The sequence below is a fragment of the Lichenostomus cassidix genome, chromosome 8 (assembly GCF_008360975.1).
Source record: "Lichenostomus cassidix isolate B80296 chromosome 8, HeHo_3.0, whole genome shotgun sequence".
Lineage (NCBI taxonomy): Eukaryota > Metazoa > Chordata > Aves > Passeriformes > Meliphagidae > Lichenostomus > Lichenostomus cassidix.
In genome coordinates this window covers 27,712,817-27,732,068 of record NC_139489.1, presented here as the reverse complement: position 1 = coordinate 27,732,068, position 19,252 = coordinate 27,712,817, and the positions used below count along the sequence as shown (strand labels likewise).

Below are 19,252 nucleotides of genomic sequence, written 5' to 3'. Positions count from 1 at the left end.
AGGAGCAATGACAGTGAGCACTAAGAAAACATGATTATTCAGCATCAAATCCTCCCAGCTGTGCTTTCCCCAAGCTCTGAGAGCAGCATTCTCTCTCCTTCCCAAAATTCAAGAGACAGAAAACTTCACTTTCTCAGGTTGAAAGGAAACAGCATGAAAACACTTGTTTATGCTCACAAAACAATGCCACATAGCCCAATGAGTGGTTCAAGAAATTAGTGGTTCACTGCAGGATGTTTCACTGTAATTGAAGGGACAGAAAAATTATGTTCACACTCTACACTGACCTTGGCACTGTGTCCAGGAATGTACCAACCAGCCCTTAACCTCCTCTGTATTTAATTCTTCCTAGGTTTATAGGAACATATTTTCCATGGTTTATATTTATAAGTTAAACTAGCTCCTAAGTTAAGAAAGTTATTCCACATGATGTTAAAAAAAAATAGATAAAATAGGTATGGAGAAATTTACCCAGATATACAACCCATCTGTGGCTATTTAGAATCAAGGCTCCTACATAACTGTTTGTAAGTGGCATTCAGAAATTAGAAATTAATTTTGTGTTCATCTTAAGAACAAATTCAGGAATTATTTAAATTAAAAATGCAAATCTCCATCAACATGGTGGAATTGGAATAATGCTGTAACAACTGCAGCTAAATATAACTGTCTATTGAAAGTGTAAATACATTTTGTTATACATAACAATACATATTCATATGATTTAAATATTTAGTGCTATTTTCTGCCTCAGTTAGGGAGAGATTGTTTGCCTATACCCCCATCTTTGTAATGAAGGGATTACAGACCTTGATGTTTCATAATTTCATCTGTTGACTGGGAAGTGGTAGGAAAAGACAGTGATCCAAGCAATTCCCATCACCTCATATCATAAAGTGAGGAAACAGGAGTAAAACAACACTCAAAGGCAGCTGTAAGTGAGCATAACCCACAGATACCTTCACAGAGCTCTCTCCTCATACACAGGAAGGTATCTTATAAGGACTAAAGGTCTTTGGCCTATGAGCTCCTCAAAGGTTTCTGAATAAATAAAAAAACCTCAGCTGCTGCCTAAACAAATACACCTAAATAAATACACCAGCTACTACTAGCTAGTGGAAAATCTATTCCTGTCTGGATCACCAAAGGTACCATTAGGGTTTTATCAGGTCATTTTCCCAAACTTAAGCAGATGCTGATGGAAATGCACAGGCTCAAAAACGATATAAATTAATGTCAGGCCAGATGTGGTATCATTTCCATGGTGCCAGTGAATAACAGTGCACGTTAATTCTATACAGACCATCTGTTTCAGGATTTAAATTTTTTCTTCATTAAGTAGATGGGAGAAGAAAGAAAGTTAATATATTTTGTGCTTTTTTTCCTCCCCTTAGCTTCCATAATCCTAAATGCTGGCAAATTTACATACCCAGACGGGGGGGGGGTGACTGGTGTTTGCAAGTCTGATGTGAAATTTTCAAGTTTCTTCCTCACATCAGTCATTTCAGCCTGTCCTCTCCTTCCTTTATTTGCCAACAGTTTGTATCTTACCTTGAAAGAGTGTTGTAGAAAGCAAAGGTCATAGCAGCAGTTAGTGTAAGTGCTAATAAATCCTTGGGAATTCATTGATATTCACTGTTCTACACCACCTGACAATTTCCCCCCTCTCTGCAGGGAGAACAACACGCAGCTCTGGGGGAATGTTAATCAGGGAGAGAAAACCCGGCACTGATGGAACAGTAAAGGTGTGACCACCACACTAGCAGGGCTGTAATCAGTGGAGAGAGCTTGGGGCCAAGCTGATCTGCCCACACCTGTTAGGATCCTCTGTTTTAAAGATCAAACTGCTTCTTTCCTTCCCATTCACAAAGCCTTCAACAGCAGCAAGGGCTATTTCCTGACCCGGGAGCTGAATGGATTGATGCTCTGGTAATGAACACCTTGAGCAAAGATGACTGACAACAGCAGCAAAAATAAACCGACCTGGAATGTGGCTAGCACAGGTCTTTCCCATGAGAATCTTTTCCTGTGTTTTATAAACAAAGATAAAGTTTGGATGTTATTAAAAACAGTGTCTCGAGATTTGGACAGTTCAGGCCTGGCCAATCAGGCCTGGGGGGAGGTTTCTGACCCACCAATCTGAGTGACCTCTGAAAAGTCTATATAAGTTGGAATCAAATAATAAAAGCTCTCTTTTTTTATGGCACGCTGAGAATCCGTGTCTTCTTTCTCTGCTAGTGGCTCAACAGCGACACTGGAACACTTCAGATGACCATTTAGCCAGTTGCCTAACAAGGTTCTCTTTTCATAAGAAGCTTTGGCATTGCACTGCAAAATGGTTAATTCAGAGCAGTTTCCGGATGCAAGGAGGACTTACTTGCAAAGCCCACAATCTTCTTCTTGCAAAGCACCCAAAATCAGCCTCACTTCACCCAAATGCCTGGAACAAGAGCTATCATCTCATTGTGGTGTGCTAATTATCCTCCTCACCAGCTCTGTGCTGTGCTAAATGGCCTTTTCTGCAGGAACGGTGTTCGAGTGGATTCTTTTCCGCGGGATGGATTTGGTCTTGTCCTCCTACACTTCTCCCACTGCAGAACCCCAGGATTCCCAACACCCTCCAGCTCTGAAGCTCACGGCTGCACACCTTTTTCTGCAAACCATTGGACCATCATTGCATGATATGTGTGCAGGAAAAAGAGAAAAGGAGGAAAAGTGACTTTTCAGTCTGCTGGGTCACACAGATCCTTCAATCGTGCGGCTTGGAGTTGCTGATCATGGACATCTTGTGTCACAAGAAGATAACATTTACATGAGAAATAAAAGCAGTGAGAAATGTCACTTTCTGCATTATCTTGTGGCAGCAAGAAACAGAGAACTTTGTTTTCCCTGAGTTCTCATTTCCGAATGCCCTCGAGGAGTGTATTTCTGTGTTTGTGAATAAAGACTGGGGATGTATCACAACCAACCATGTGCAAGAGTTCCCTTTATGCTCAAAAAGGGATCTTTATGGAAACCAAATGGTCACAGAGGCACACAAATCTTAGCACAGAATCGTTCATTTGCCAAGTTTTCCTTTCTGTCCATGAATACAGATGATTGGGGATTCATTAAATAAAAGCACTGTGCACACTCCATTTGGTCTTCTGCTTTTAACGAGCTGCATAAGTGACAAGCTTTCACAATAAAACAACTTGTAATTAAAGGGAAAGTACTAATACATTATTGAAATAATAAAAAAAAAATCTAATTGCATGTTAATAAAGTGTGGACAAGCATCTGTGGGAATCCCCATTCAATCTAGCCCAAAAATGAGAACTACCACATCCAGGAAAGTATGGGTTTATTAGATACCTCATGAAAGCTTTCTTAGAAATTACTAATTCCCTGTAATTATTGTAATTGAACCAATTTTTCAAAGTATTCAGCACCCATCCAGTGATTATGGAAGGCAGCAGGTGTGCCTCAAATCATGCCTAAAAATTGAGACTAGGGGCCTAAATGAAAACCCAAGTTAATACAAAAACTCCCTTTGACTTCATTAAGCAGTGACAGAGCCCCAAAGTCAACACTGTCTCCCTCTGAGTGAAAATTTGGGCAAGGCTGTGGCAGCAACTGCATTTTAGAGCCTTTGTGAGGTGAGAAAGGTGATTTCCCTGCAGCAAATCCTGAGGCTTTGGGGACAATATTGAACGTCTGAGCTAGAAATTTCAAATGTCTTCAAAGGAAGTATATTATATTTTAAGAAAAATTTTCTTTCTCATCAGCAGTTAGTTTTTTTATTCAAATGTGCCATGTGTTCTATGCTCAAGAAATCAGTCACTTATAAAAAGTGTATATTTACATGCAAAAATATTCGAAGTAATTAAAAGACTTCAGGGATTTTTGTTACAAGTTGCTGGTCAACACACATAAATTGTTCTTAAAAATTCTAATGGAAATGCTACTAGTTCCCTAAATAATGATAGGAATTAGCTCTTTATTTTTTGAAATAACTACAGCAAGACAGAAATTGCTCTTGTTTCTAGCATGGTCTCCTTCAAAAGGAAGCCTCTGTGAGCCATTTGGGCTGTTACAGATCTCAGCTCTCAGCCAAGAGAGACTAGGAAGGCTCTCATTTCCTTTACAAATGGTTAGCATTCAGTTATGAAATGTATTAAAGAGAACCATTCCTCAGGTGAATAAAGGATTTCGACAAGCCTGTCCTGCTGGAAGGACACTCAATCACCAGAATTATCTTTAATATTATCACCCACGATGGGATAGAGCTGCATTTCTGAAATGTCAGTTCATTTCCTAATGCCTAGATGGGTAATCACTGGTACTAATTATCTTCCATTCAGAACAATTTATGCTCTCCTTCCAACATTAGGCTTCTTCACTGGATTTCCTCAATCCATCTGGTGACTGGATCCCAATTATCCATGGGGCTACCCTTTCCAGATTAGTCTGTGGGGACTGAAAGTTGCAGATTCCATTAAGTTAATGGGAATCACACAGCAAAGCCTCATCATCCCATTTTGAAAATGCAGTCCCACTGGTTAAGTGAGGACTAATTCTAAAAAGGGCAGAGTGACAATATAGGGATTTTCCAATGGACAAAGCCTTTTAAAAGTCCCATAAATTAAAAGATTTTGTTGGAAATACTTGTTTCTGGTTTTCTGGCTTCATTTCTGCAGGACTGCAATGGACCCTGATACTTCTGTAACCTGTCACAAGGGTCACCTACAGAAAAAAGTGTCACTGTCCTTCATGACCTCAGTGCAAAAAAATGACCCCAAAAGACCAGGAGCAGCACACCGGGAGCTCAGGTAGAGTGCCTCAGTCTTAGCACCTGGATTTCTTTTTGTGCATAAAATTGCTTACAGAGAAGAAGGAACCACAAGAGCTGTAGATAAAACCTTCTCCTCAGAGAGAGTCACCCAAGCCTCCTCCTTGGAGGATCAGCACAAATCTGCAGAGAAACAAATCTGACCAACAACTTTAGTCCACCCACACCCAGCTGGTTCCTAATATTTCCCAGAATGAATCCTACCTCCCAGGGTAGCTGAGAGCAGGAAATGTGTCCCATATTTCTTGATCAGGTTCTCTGTGATCTGCTGAAGGGTCGGGCGCCGTCCCAGTAGCCTGATGTTGCGGAAGAACTCGGGGGCGAGTGGCAGTGGGGAGCCAAGGAAATTTCTTCTTTCCACAGCAAGATTGTTTACTTTCCAGCGGCCAAACTCTCTGCAAAACAAAGCAGTTCTCATTCAGAAATGTGTCATTCAGACAAATGTCCTTCATTTGCAAACGACTCTGCTCTGCTGGGTAGCTGGGGGCGACTCGCTGGGAATTACAACAGACCTTGACAGGGATACTCTGTCATGTGTTATAGACAGGACAAGCAACCAGGGTTATTTATTACAAGTGCAGACAGTAGTCCATAATAAAATAATTGGCGGGAAAGAAATAAATAAAAGCGAAGCCACTTCGGTTGCTGCTGCTCCTGTTGGGTTTGTGTGGCCTCTGATGTGAATATGGCTCTAAACAAGCAGATGTGCCAGAAACAGAAATGAAAGCAATGATTTACCCAAATTTGGACCAGATGCAACAAGTACTTTTATTACGACCAGGTACATTTAAAAATCCTAACAACAAAGAGTCCATGCTCTTCGACTTTTGATGTTAAGGCACTTAGGTACAGAAATGGATGATTTGAATAATTTGGAGAAACACTGTCACACCACAATTGACCTTACTATGATAATTAATTTTCTGTACTTTTGGCCTCCATTTTGAGAAAATACCTAGACAGAAACAGTGATTCCTAAAAACTGATGACTTTTCAATTGTAGGCGGGATATAAGTGAATTCAAAGACTCGTCCCCTTCCCCTCTCCAAAATAAATCAATGACAGCAGAGAAAACAAACAAGCTCATTGCACAGCAATAAACACATCTTTTATTCATTTACTTGCCAATTAAGATACCAGATAGAGCTATTAGTGAGAAGGACTCATTGTCCTCAAAATCTAGACAAGACAGACAAGCCTTGGCAGTAACTTGGCTTTTCCCAGATACAGCAATAGCTGGCTTGGTTACAGACTCTGGGAATGAAGTCCAAGCAACCTGAGGAATCTGCTTTAGTCACCCCTTTGTTGAGTCTTTTGTACAGCCAGGTCAATTGAGATTCCTCATAGACAAGACTGTAGAAAAGCAAAGAGCTTAGTGAGTTTGCAGGATCCTCCTGAAGGTCCCAGCTAAACAGCAACATTGATGCACAAAATTAACACAGAAGGAGAAATCAAAGATGCAGCAAAACAAGAGTATTTGAGGGATGCCTGAAGCAAAGGGTTGCCAGCAGCTGAATGACCAGGGTGGGCTATGTAACACATACTCAACTCTAGGATTTTTTAATTTTTTTAAGTCCACAGTCATTAGCAGAACCCAGATAAAACATTCTTTTATAGCCCTTCTGCTTTCCAGCATCCTCCTGTTTCTCTCCCTGATCCAAGCTGCCTTTCCTCTCACACACATTCTGGCAGATGCCATTTTTTTAACCCAAAACAAATGTGAAGAATGATGGTAGGAAGAGATTTCTGTAACTTAACTGAAATTTAATGCAATTTACCAGTCAGGAGCATGAGATTGAACAGATCCCCATAGTTCTCAAAAACTCTACACAACACCAGTGTGCCTAATTTAGTATTTGGGAATTGCTTGCTTAGAGGGGATTTTCCAACTTAGTTGTCAGGTCTTAAAGTTTTCTCTCGCAACTTTCCTTTCCTTTTGGGAAACTATAAAACCAGCAACTTCTATTTGCAGCTTTTATGGAACTACTGTGTATGGGTAGAGTGAAAAAAATTACACACAAATATTTTTTGTCTGTAAAGTGAAAAAATCCTCAGTGTGCATATAGATCACTTTAATGCAGACATTAAAAACAGTGAAATACCCTTCACTGTAAATGTAATTTTCAAGTGAAAAACAAACAAACCACCCAAAAATAAATCTATGACAAAAAAAGCTTACATTTTTTCTTGTTTAAATTTTTTGCTTTCTGGTCATATTGTTCATTTAAATACATCAGAAAATATAGTTTAATTGTAGTTCCTGAGCAGACCAGCAAGACAGACTTTCTTTGATACCAAGAAAATATTACAAGTTTTATGTTGTAAAATATTCATTTTATACCTTAAGGAAGCCTTTTGTTCTAAATTTGCTATCTGAGCTGATGTTCAATCTCAAGATTATTAGAAAAGATACAATTCTTGTAAAAGAGAGTTTACTGCCACCCTTGAGTTGATTTTTGTTGTATTGAAGGACAGAGCAGGCCACCCTAATCCGCTCCTCACCTGCTCCTTTTGAGTGCAGTCAGAGGAATTTCACCAAATGCCTCTTGCTGCCCACATCACACCTTTGGGACTGAGAAGAATCTGCCTACCAGAAAAACATCTCCACTTGAATTTTGAGGATTTCTCAGAAATCCCCAACAATCTGTTGTGGTATTTAACCACAGAGACTGCTTTTTATTTTCAGTTTGAACATTGCCAGTTCCAGTTTCCAACTTTTAGAGCTCTTAATGCATGCTGGGCAACTGAAAATTTTTCTAAATATTTGATCCATTCTGTGCAAGTAATTACAGCTCTTGTCTGAATCCCCTCTTAACCTTGGCCTGAGCCCACTGCCTGCCTTGGTGTGTCTCTGTGAGCAGTGGGCTCAGACAGCATGTCTTACAGCCCTAAAGCAGCAAATCCTTTCTTGGAAGAGTTAAATTGGAAATGATGGCCTCATCCATAACAAATTCAGAAGAATTTCCAAGTGGAGGTTGCCCTGACCTACTACAAATCCTTTATTTACTGAATCCCTGGCCTGGGTTATTCTAGCACTAAGAGAATCTTGCTTGGCTTAAGCAAATTTGAGTTCCTTCCACAGTTTTTGCTACAGAAGGATTTCTTTTTTTCTGTATGTTGAGAGAGGAAGTAGGCTAATGCTTTTGTAAAAGTTTTGTCATTTTTTTCAGTTCAGAACATACCAATGGAAACATTTATTAGTGCAGCAAGTAATCATCCTTTGAAATCCACTGCTGAGGAATCTGGGGGAGTAGAATATGGAAGATGGAACCCTTTTAAAAAGATGACAGTTTTATAATTCTGCCCCAGACTGAGCTGAAGCTTTTAGAGATTTTAGAAAACAGCTTTTCTATTTTGTTGAGGTCTTACTTAAATGAAGCATTTTGGAATATGGAGAGATGAAGGCCTAAACCCTGTGGGAGAGACAAGAAGAAGCTTCATGTCTGCAGATAAAATAGGGATGCAGGACACTAAAAGTGTCTGCCTGTCTGCAGGAGCAGCAATACCTGGATTTGGACAAGAGAGAGGTGAGGAGCAGCTTTCAGAGGTGAGGAAATATTTCAGACTTCAGAAGGGACTGGGTTTATGAGAATAAAGTGCAGGAGCAGGGTAAAAGCTGGGATGGAGCTCAGGGTGTGGGGTTGTGGTGCATTATTTTTGGCATGTTGAGTGAAGAGGTTTTCACCAGTGCTTTCTGGGTCACTAGTAGCTCCTAAAATTAGAGCTAATTTCTCTTTTTAGCAAGGTCATTCTAAGAAAAATCATATCCTTATCTTCCTTTTATATGACATAAAAATATGTCTGTGTACCTATCCATATAATTTCCCTTTTTAATCTCAATTTCACTTTGCAAGCAGGGCAAGTCCTATTTGCTTTTCCCCTCTCTTGTCACCCCTTTCTTCACTTGTTTGCCTTGCAGTCTCTCTAACACCACCTCTCCAGCCCCAAACCTTTTGTTTTGTGGCAAGTGTGCATTATTCCTCTCCAGAAATCATACTCCTGCCCATTGCCAAAGGCAGACCAGCAGGACTAATGGAGTTAATAACCTTATTCTGAGCAGAGAAAATGCTGCTTCCCAAAGTCACTGAGTCCCATTCATCAGGAGAACACCTCCCACGGAATAGAATGGCATTGATGGTGGATGCTGGTCAAGAAAACTGATTTTCCACCAAGAACAAATGCTGGAGGTATGAGAAGCTTGTTCTTTCCTGCTCTTCCTCATCCTCTGCCGTGGGAGAGCCAAGACCAGCAGCTGCCATGGTGCTCTCAGGGAGGGAATAGCAGGTGGTGTGCTGCCCATCTATTTCCAGCCCCACCAATATGTTATTCACTGGATGGAGCTCTTTAGTGCTCCAGGCACAGCCTGCTGTGGAGAAGGATGATGGCTCAGAGTTCCCAGGCTTGTGCAAGGGAGAGGAAATCAGTCAGTCTGGCTCCGAGGATGAAGGCTGTAATGGAATCATGTTATTATCATAAGTAGTGCCAGAGGCCAGGGGCAGCATTCTCTCCATCTTAACACATAGCAGAGCCATGGATTTGCATGGTCTGTCACCAATTTGGTCCTGGCTGGTGGCCATGGGAGCCCTGGAGCCCAGCAGGGCTGGTTCTGACCAGCTGCACCACAGCCTGTCTCTGGCCAGTAGTTCTGCTGGGAAGGCTGGGTTGAAGGATGACCAGTCAGAGAGTCAGTGTGGGATGGAAACAAGCACCATTTAAAATCCAGTTGTCATTTCAACGCTATTTCTTTTATTAATGACATTGAGAGAGATGTTTAATCTCAGGAAACTATTAGTGCTCTGACAGGAAAGACCTGTTAGTAAAATACCACACAAGTTTTGGACAAATTTTTGTCTTGAAAGAAGCTTAAATTGTAAGTGGATCTGAAAGGAATCCTAGGGCAGAGGCCAACAAGAGCTGTCAATGTCTCTTTTGAGTTTCAAGCTGAAGCTTTTTTCCAAATGTTACATTAATTAGACACTTGCTTCTCTCACCATATTCATTTCAACTCATTTTATATCCTATGGTACAGGAAGCTATAGGGAAAGCTCTCTATAAAACATTTAGATGAAGGAAATTTTTTACCATGCCATTGTAGTCTAAAATTGTAGTGTGAGGAGATTTGAAATAAGAATATAATCTCTTCTATTGCAGGTGACTGAATCAGCCTATAAGGAGATTTACTGTGAGTTTGATGGATTCTTCCTAAGTAAAAAAAGTCTCCCCTAAGGTCAACCAGTCACAAAACAGAGCCCAGGCAAAATTAACAGTGTTAGGCCTCATTTTAAGTAACTTATGAGTTTTATAAATCAATATTTACTGGTAAGCATAAATGTATTGAATAATATTGTGGCATAATATAGAGAACACTCCTGAAAAATGAACTTCATATAATTTCTAATACAAAAGAACTCTTCTGTGTTCCTTTCTCTTAACATCTTCTACATGAGACCTTCACTCTCAGATGGTGAGAACATGACTGCTTTGAGTGGGCTGCAGTGGCAGTGGGATTGGGAATCCAACGTTTCCCCATGCAGCTGCAAGTTCTGCTGTTGGCAGAACAGCTCACTGAGAGAATATATGGTGGTTTTCTCCTCCTACCTTCTTTAAAAGCCTGAGTATTTCTAATGCCTGAAGCCATGGCTTGAATAGGGCCAAGATGAGATAAAAGTAGTTTAATTTCATGTTAAGCTTCTACCTACTAGCAGTTCCAAAACAAGAAGCACAGAAAATATTTGCTAGACAAAAGAGAGGTTTTTAAAGAGAGGATTCACCCCAATATAGACAGATCCAGAATCAGATAATAACCAAGGCTGTGTTATTCACAGATTGTCAAGTGAAAAAGTTCTCCTTACCAACACAGGTCATAAAACTTCCAATGCTTATTGAAATCAGTTAAATAATAGACAATCTGCCACAACCTTTGCTAAATGCTTCTTATGGCTGATTTTTCTATCCAAACTGAAAAAGAAGGGAATTAGTTATATTGTGGCTGAGCAGCCTCCTGAAAATATCTACCTTTGTATAGAAACATGAGAATAGGGAAAATCCTGCAATGTGAGAAAAGTAAAAAGAATAACCTCCCTTGAGGAAAGGAAGGGTCTGATTGTACAGAACATGTCTGATCTGTGTCCCTCAACATTTTCAATTATCTACATGTGGTGATCAGAAAGAAAAACACTCAAGATATAATAAGCTCCTTTTCAACATATTCCCCCTTGACGAAATGGAAAATATTTCTTCATTAACTTTATGCTTGAAATTGTCTGGCATTTTCCCAAGGGCAAAACAGGAAGGTTTACTGAACATATGTATTTTTTCCATATTATTGCCTTTTACCTTACCATGAATAAGCACTATCAGTAGGATTTCTTTTTATCTTAATATACGATTCCTTTGAAATATCCTAGTCTTTTTTTTTTCCATTCTATGCCTTTTCCACCTTATCAGCTTCGTAGCATTTGAAATTCTACTTCCAGAACTAGAATTCATCAGTATCAGCTTCACCATCTTCTTGCATTATGCGTATGAAATATGTGGAAATGTATTAATGAATTTTGATAACAAGTACATACACTATACCTTGAATGCACTCAGATATATTTCTTTTTTATGACTATTCATATTCAGATTACTGTGTCAGCCACTGTGACATCACTGATTTCAAACTTGTCACCTACCATGAACATCAAATGGACACAAGAGGAAGGAAGTTGGCTTTCCTTTTGTCCATGTCTGATTGATACTTAGCCTCTAGGACATGTGCTGAGAAATTCCTCCTCTGATGAAATCCAAGAGGGAATTATTTCTGTATCTTGTCCTGTGGCATTGTTTGCCTTTTAACCCCAGTTTGTGATTCTTCCCAACACCTTTGTGAACATTCACTGAGGAGCTCACCATTCACATATTTAGCTGGACCGAAGCTAAATACAAAATACAAAGGTATTTGCACAAAACCAGTAGCTCCTAATGACCAAATCTGATTTTCCCCCTGCCTCAGAGGCAGCTCAAGCACCAAGCAGCACAAAGTAGAAATGCACTTAGCAGCAGCATGCTGGAAATGGCACAAGGCTTAGACAGCAAGTGCAGGAAAGGTACAAACACTTCAGATATGAAATGGGTTTGTAGGAACCATCTAACAGTGAGGAACTGAGAAATTAGCTTGTAAGATCTCACCACTTTGCACAGGCTTTTAAGACAAGGATGAAATTCCAAGCAAACGATTCATTAGGTCTGCATATGATAATAGTGTCTAGGAGCAGAGAGGAAAAGGAGAATTCCCAGTAAAATCTACCTTTCCCTCTACTACATCCAAAATGCAAAATGAGTGGGAGGCTTGGGAGGTGTTTCTTACAGGCTGAGTAAGCAGGAAATAGATTTTGCAGCTTTGTTTTTTTTATTTATTTCTGGGGTTTGATAGCTGAGATGTGCTCTGGCCCGCAGGTACTTGCACTTGCATGCAAATATCTTAGAGGTGAAAGCCAAGAGGATATCTTAGAGGTGAACATCAGGAGGATGGGGCCAGAGCCCTCAGTGGTGCCCAGAGAAGGACAAGGGGCAACAGGCACAAACTGAAACACAGGAAGTTCCATCTGAAAATGAGGAAAAACCTCTTTTCTTTGAGGGTAGCAGAGCGCTGGCCAGGCTGCCCAGAGGGGCTGTGGATTCTCCTCCTCTGCAGACATCCCAAAGCTGTCTGGCTGTGACTCTGTGCCACTGCTCTGGTGACTCTGCTTTAGCAGGGCTTGGCTGGGGGACTGCAGAGGCTCCTCCAACCCCAGCCAGCCTGGGAAAATGGTAACAACAACTTGGGTTTGCAGCCTGCAGCTCAGATGGTGGCATTTTTGGGGTCACAAGTAGTTGTCCCTCCAAATAATTGCAACAATCCATTCTCACTGGTTTATATATGTATCCTTCCCTGCAAAAAGTATTGATTTCATGGTTTGTCACATGCCCTGGAGGGACTGGGAAACTGTTCCTTCTGCCCTTGACTGTACTGAGAGTTTCCAACACCTTGTACAAGCCCTGCTCACACCAATCCAATCCTACAGTCTAGCAGAGAGCTTGGCAAGCTCAAAGCATCCTTTTTTCCCAGCTCACATCTGCCCATAGGAGTGATTTCCCATCTAAACAGGTACCAGGTTTGATAAAATGGTGCATTTGTTTAAACTGGCAGAGGAAAAATGAAATCCAAAAAACTTATCTGACTGGAAGATTCTTGCTTTTTTTTTTTTTTTCCCATTTTATTTGTGACTGTTACAAAAGCCAATGTTGTCTGGAATTCAGTGTGAGGAAAAGGTATGGTTTGAAACTTTGTAAATGGGGTAAAAGGCTTTGGTTTTTAGTGAAGCAGGTATCTTATCTATAGCTAAAACAGTAGTTAACCTTTAAAATGGAGAAGACTGCCCTGGAAAAGAGTTTTCTGACACTATAAGGAGAAGAGTTATGAGAAAGAGAAGCAGAAAGGTCTGTTCACAGTGGTTTTGCCTAACCTTAGGAGCCAATTGATATTACAGCTCTGTCCCTGTAGTTAATTCTACAGGAGCAAAACCTAATGATTCTGGATTCTAAGAAATTGAAACTCAAAAGTCTCTGGAGCTCTTATCAGGGCTGAGCTTTAGGGATTTAGATATACCTGACACTGCTTCAAAATCAACATGGAAATCATGTTCTTCTTCCTTCTCTTTTTGTCCTGACTAAAAAGAATTGAACCATGTTTCTTGTAGAGATAAGGAAGAAATTTGAATCTGTGGAAGTGTTTTAGTGCATAAATCAACACATGGAAATACAGTTTATGAAGAATGAATCAGCATAAAGATCTGTTGGAGAAAATCAAACACAGCAGAGGATTCATAGATTTGATGTTGATGGATACTCCCGGATGAATCACAGGGGAAACACAAACTGCTAAAATTCTTCATCATTATGTGCTACAGCTCATAGCCTCAAAGTCTTTGAAATGCCTTTTATTACTATTTTTACAATTTCTGTTTCAGAAATACAAATTGATCTGTAGTACTGCAGAGGCAGACAGACAAACCCACAGCAAGATAAATGATTTATAATTCAAAGGGAGTGCTCTTATTCACCTCAGTCCTCACTTGAAAAATGAGGCACAGTCAGGCTAAGAGTTCTGGCAGTGCTGTGAGCAGCCATGACCTCCTTCTATCCTGTACCCAGAGCAAAAAAACCAACTTTATGGCCTGGATACTGTGGCAATATGAGCTCCTAAAGCCTTTGGAAAGTGCTTGTTTTGGGATGTTACTGATGCTCAGGACTGGTTGTGCTTGGTGCCACAGAGAGCAAATTCCCATCTACTCAAACCAAACACTGATGCTACTCCTGACTGCCTGAAAGAGGGAAAAGGTACCTAAAGTGTTGGCTTCAAACAAAAGATACAGTCACAAACATATTCTCAAAGAAATACCAATCCAAAGCCTTATTTATGAAGCTGTATATAATGTCCAGAATTGTTCCTTTTCCAGGAGGAATGTTGTATAAACTTAACCTTCTACAGTGCAGATTATCTGGCTCATTTTCCATTCAATTTAGAAGTTTATCCTTCCAAAGTGGAGGCTTTTTGTCTCTTGTTTGATGCCAGCAGTGCTATTTCCAGCACTGATGGATGACAGTTACTTAACCTATCCTTGAATTTATAAAGGCAGCTGTTTCTACCAACACTCTGGGATGAGTCTGACTTCACACAAGAGTAAATCTCACAAACACATGCATAAAAGCTGGCTTGATATTGTGAAATATAACAACTGCACTATTGTTGTCTGTAGCGATTCAAATGGTTGAAAGCAGTAGAATGTAAACCAAAATATTTCCTGAAAATGCTTTGGTGTGTTATTTGTTTGTTTATGGCTTAGCTCTTGGGGGAATGTGCAGCTGATCTCCTTTGCATCTAAATGTTCTCCTCCTATGAAAGTGTTGTTCCACTGGTAGCAGGAAATGCTCAGATCTCTACATGCACACAGAAAAGTAAAGCCAGGAATTCTTATTCAGCATATGAAAGTGTTTCTACCACAGCAGAGGATGCATCTCTTTTAGGAAAACTATTTGCATTCATTCCAAACTAAATTTGGAGTGTTGGTTTATTAAACATGGCCCTGGTGTTATTCTTTTTGCCAACGGAGTAAATTGCAAATATCTCTAAAGAAGCAGTGGAATTGCACCGGTGAGCTAAACAGAGAATGAGGGCAAGAAAATTGTCAATATAATTCCAGATTATAAACACAGAGCTTCCTAATGCTTTTAACTAAATCAAAGCATTGGATAGGAATTCAATTATTAATTTCTGCAACACAAACAGTCAAGTGTTAAATGTGTTCTGTGAACGAACAAAGTCTATATTTATCTTACTTTAGAGAATGACAGAATCTCAGACAGGTTTGGATTGCAAGAGACCTTAAAGCCCACGCAGTGCCACCCCCTGCCATGGGCAGGGACACCTTCCACTATCCCAGGCTGCTCCAAGCCCCAGTGTCCAGCCTGGCCTTGGACGCTTGCAGGGATCCAGGGGCAGCCACAGCTTCTCTGGGCACCCTGTGCCAGGGCCTCCCCACCCTCCCAGGGAGCAAGTCCTTCCCAAAATCCCATCTATCCCTGCCCTCTGGCCATTTGAAACCATTACCCTTTCTCCTGTAACTCCAGTTCCTGATGGATTGTCCCTCTCCACCTTCCCTGGAGCCCCTGTAGGCCCTGGAAGGTGCTGTGAGTTCTCCACACAACCTTCTCCTGTCCAGGCTGAACATTCCCAGTTCTCCCAGCCTGGCTCCAGAGGGGAAGAACTCCAGTCCCCTCAGCAACTTGGTGGCCTCCTCTGGACTCATTCCAAAATTTCCATGTCCTCCTTATGCTGGGGACACCAGGACTGGACACAGAGCTCCAGGTGGGGTGTCACAAGAGCAGAGTAGAGGAGGAGAATCCCCTCCCTTGACGTGGTGCTCACAGTGCTTTGGATGAGCCCAGGGCTCTGTTGGCAGCTCATGGGGAGGTTTTCCTCACCCAGCACCCCCAAATCCCAAATCCTTCTCTCAGGGCTGCTCTCAGTCCCTTCTCTGCCCATCCTGTCAGTAGATCTGGGATTGCCCCAACCCAGGGCAGGACCCTGAGCTAGGCTGTGTAGAATCCATGAGGCTCACCCAGCCCTGCCGCCTGTCCAGTCCTCTGGTGACTCCTTCAGTCCTCCCTGAATTTTAGGGATGTATCATTCATACCTAATGTGATGAATTAGGGATTACACAAGGTGGGGGAAAAAACTTGGAAACAAAACTTTCAGATCTGTGGGACTCATGAAAAACTGAGTAGGTCAGCTGGTCATGTAACTTGTAATACGTCCATTGGAGAGTAACACACTTTGTAAGCAACTAGACCTGTTCTGAAAGTCAGACTATATTAAAAATTCTGAAAAAGATGCTTAACCCCTCTACAGAGTCCAAATATGAGTTTTATTGAGAAGCTGTAAATGGAATGAAGCTCCACATATTTACTATTGTAAAATATGTGTATTGAAAATACATTACTATAATTTTTTTTTGCCTCTGAATTCCTCTCATTGTCACTCCCAGCACCTCTGCAGAAGAAGTCTGAGAGACAAAAATAAAAGTGATTGTGGAAAATTTCAAATGGGATATAAACACCAGAGGGAAATAAAATAGTATTAATAATGCCATGTAATTATCATCTGCACTGAATATTTTAGTTATAACAGCACAAGTAGTGACACAGAGTAGGATGGATAAAGATTTTATGCACCCAGCAGAGGCTGGGACAGGGACTGCTGATGAGGGACATATTTCACAGCCAAGAGAAGAAATACATGACATATCCTCCCCAACATTTAGCCCTGGGCAGGGTTACTCTGCCTTTCTCCTCCATTTTTTCATGGAACATGAGTGTTAACATATTTGGGAGCAGCGTAAGCTATGCAGGCCAGTTGAAATAAAGAAGAGGCACCATAATTTAATTAAAATTAGCACAAAGGCTCTTACTTATCTTCTAGGTATTTTTCAGTGTGAGGTTGATTAGCCATTAATTTCAGATTATTAGCCACAATAGAGCAACCATGCTTGAGGCTTAGCATAATGAGGGCCTACCTGAACATTACAGGTTTTTCCTAGGAAGCTTGGTTAGGAAGAAGCAGAATGAAATATGGCTATACAGATCTAGAAACAAAGCCAAGATTAACTGTTTTTCCAATCCATATGCCCAACAGACGTGATGGTGTTTTTCTCCAACTTCTTTGTGTAACAAACAATGCAGAGCAATTACCAGGGATTCAATTTTGGCCAGAATAAAGTTAACATTTGCTCTTAATGTCTTGGCCAAAATGGTTTCTGTTTGATTGTACATTCCAGCCCTGCAGTGCTGCCAGGAATAAACCAGTGCACCTCTGCAGTGTGTCTTGCTTCTCCTATATAGAGGTTAAGTGTTAAACATTTACACCAGCATTTTGCAGATAATATGTTCCATTAAATGAAAGTTGTGAGGATAAATGAGGTTATTTATGTCATACTTGTGGCAAATATAAGTTACAAGTTACAAAATCTTGCCCTTCCCAGCTTGAATGCAGTTCATGGTGCAACAAAACAGGCATTTTTGCCCTCTGATATGTGGCAGTGGTCAGTGAGAAGGGAGCCCCAGCTGCAGTTGCTGAGGGAAATGTATATATCTCACCAATATTGCAGGAGCAAGCTAACCAGCATATTCACAAAGAGTCTCAGTGAAAACAAGGCACCAGCTACACAGCAGCAGGGTTGGCTCTTCCCACCTCACAGCATCTAAGCAGTGGGAAAAAGAGACAGGATAGGTGGAAATGTTCTTTCAGCAGGATAACCCCTCACTTTGTGCTGCTGGTGCATTGAGTTGTACAAAGCTGTCCTGTGTCACAGGGCCCTGAGAGAGTGAGAAACCCACAGGTAGCAACATCTGTAGGGAAATCCATCTCTGAGCTGCACCAGGGCTGGACAGCCTGTGCTAATTCCTGGTGTGCTTCAGACCAGAGCTGCTGAGCCACACGTGTTGAACAACTTCCCTTGCCCCTGAACGCAGGACCAGGAGAAATCAGGTCAATGACAGAGCAGAAAATGAGTGAATATCCAAATATCACAAAACCAGAAATCTCCCTGCCATGGGACCCCTAGTCATGCTTTTCTTGTAAGTAGTTCACATGCAAACAAAACCCCAAACCCACAACCTCCCCATTCCCCCCTAATCACCTCTGCTAGGCAGGAAGAGGCAGAAGTAGGTATTCCTCTGACTAGAGGAATATCTCAATTTTGACATCTCAAATTTGAGGAATCTCTCTCCTTTTGATTTTCTGGCAGGAGCTCAAACACTGTGCCATAAATGCTCAGACACACAGAACTACCCTCTTGATTACTCCTGCTTTCTGCTCACCCTAAACCTGACACTTGGGTGATCTTAAATTTGACTTTCCTTGCCACAGGGTCACCTCAGGGTGCTGATAATCTTCCTCTCTTGAAAAGCCCACAGACCCGTAACCACCAGGAGTGGTTTACAGCAACAGTGGTTTCTGTAAAATTTTTTTCCTCCCTCTGCAACCACAGCAGAAAAAGTAGAAAAGCAGTTTTCCAGAAAAAATTAATAACTCACACAGGAGCACTGGGCTTCATCTGAACTGAAGTGAGAGGTGTGACATGGAGCCCATACACTGTTGCCTCTCTGGGGACAATCCTGAGCCTTTTTTTTGTTCCCAAGGAAATTAAATGACATTGAGAATAAATGGATATCCTGCTCCTAATGTGGCCAAGACCAAAAATGCCCTTGATATGAAGAATTAGGAAGCAGTCTTGGATCCAACAAGCCTGGCATAGCCATGAATCCCTGAACCCTTTCAAGAGAAACTTGACCCAGCAGCAGCTGCACAGATAAGAACAAACGCTTTCTTCACCTCTTTAACCTAAAAAAGTACACGAAACTCACTGCCAAATTGGGACTATTTAAATGCTAATTGGGACAGCAGGTGATTTCATTTCCTCTCTGATTTTTCCTTGAAACAGAAATAAAAGGAGTTGCAGCAATCCAAGCCTTTTTTGTTATTAAAATGCTTGATTTTATTGTAGCTCTTGTTCCGTGTGGTATTGCTGCATCTTGTGATAACTAATGAAATTTCTGGAATTGAAGGAAATTACAGGAAAACATATCCTCCACATCTTACATCCATGTCACATTAAAATTAATTTACTGAACTAATGAAAATTTTTAAAGGTGAAAGTATTTAAAGTTGTTATAAATCAAATATTTTTCACCTGCACCATAATTTTTTATCTATTCTCTGGTTAATAGTTTAGTACACCTCGGGTTATGTGAAAATAACAAAAAAAATATAAAACATAAACCATGCAAATTTTGGTTTTCTAGTGGAATCTTTGTAGCATTCTGCATACACAAATTGCA

General features: G+C 40.8%; 1 protein-coding gene across 2 annotated transcripts in view; it reads right to left on the bottom strand.

Moving 5' to 3' along the window:
- The window catches only part of LOC146434208 (BMP/retinoic acid-inducible neural-specific protein 3), a 198,612-nt gene that overhangs the window by 87,348 nt on the left and 92,012 nt on the right, over positions 1 to 19,252 (bottom strand). For both annotated transcript variants that reach the window (XM_085068657.1, XM_085068658.1), the window contains exon 3: positions 5,036 to 5,226. In XM_085068657.1, the coding sequence (XP_084924783.1) occupies positions 5,036 to 5,226 (191 nt within the window). The remainder of the gene's footprint in view (positions 1 to 5,035; positions 5,227 to 19,252) is intronic.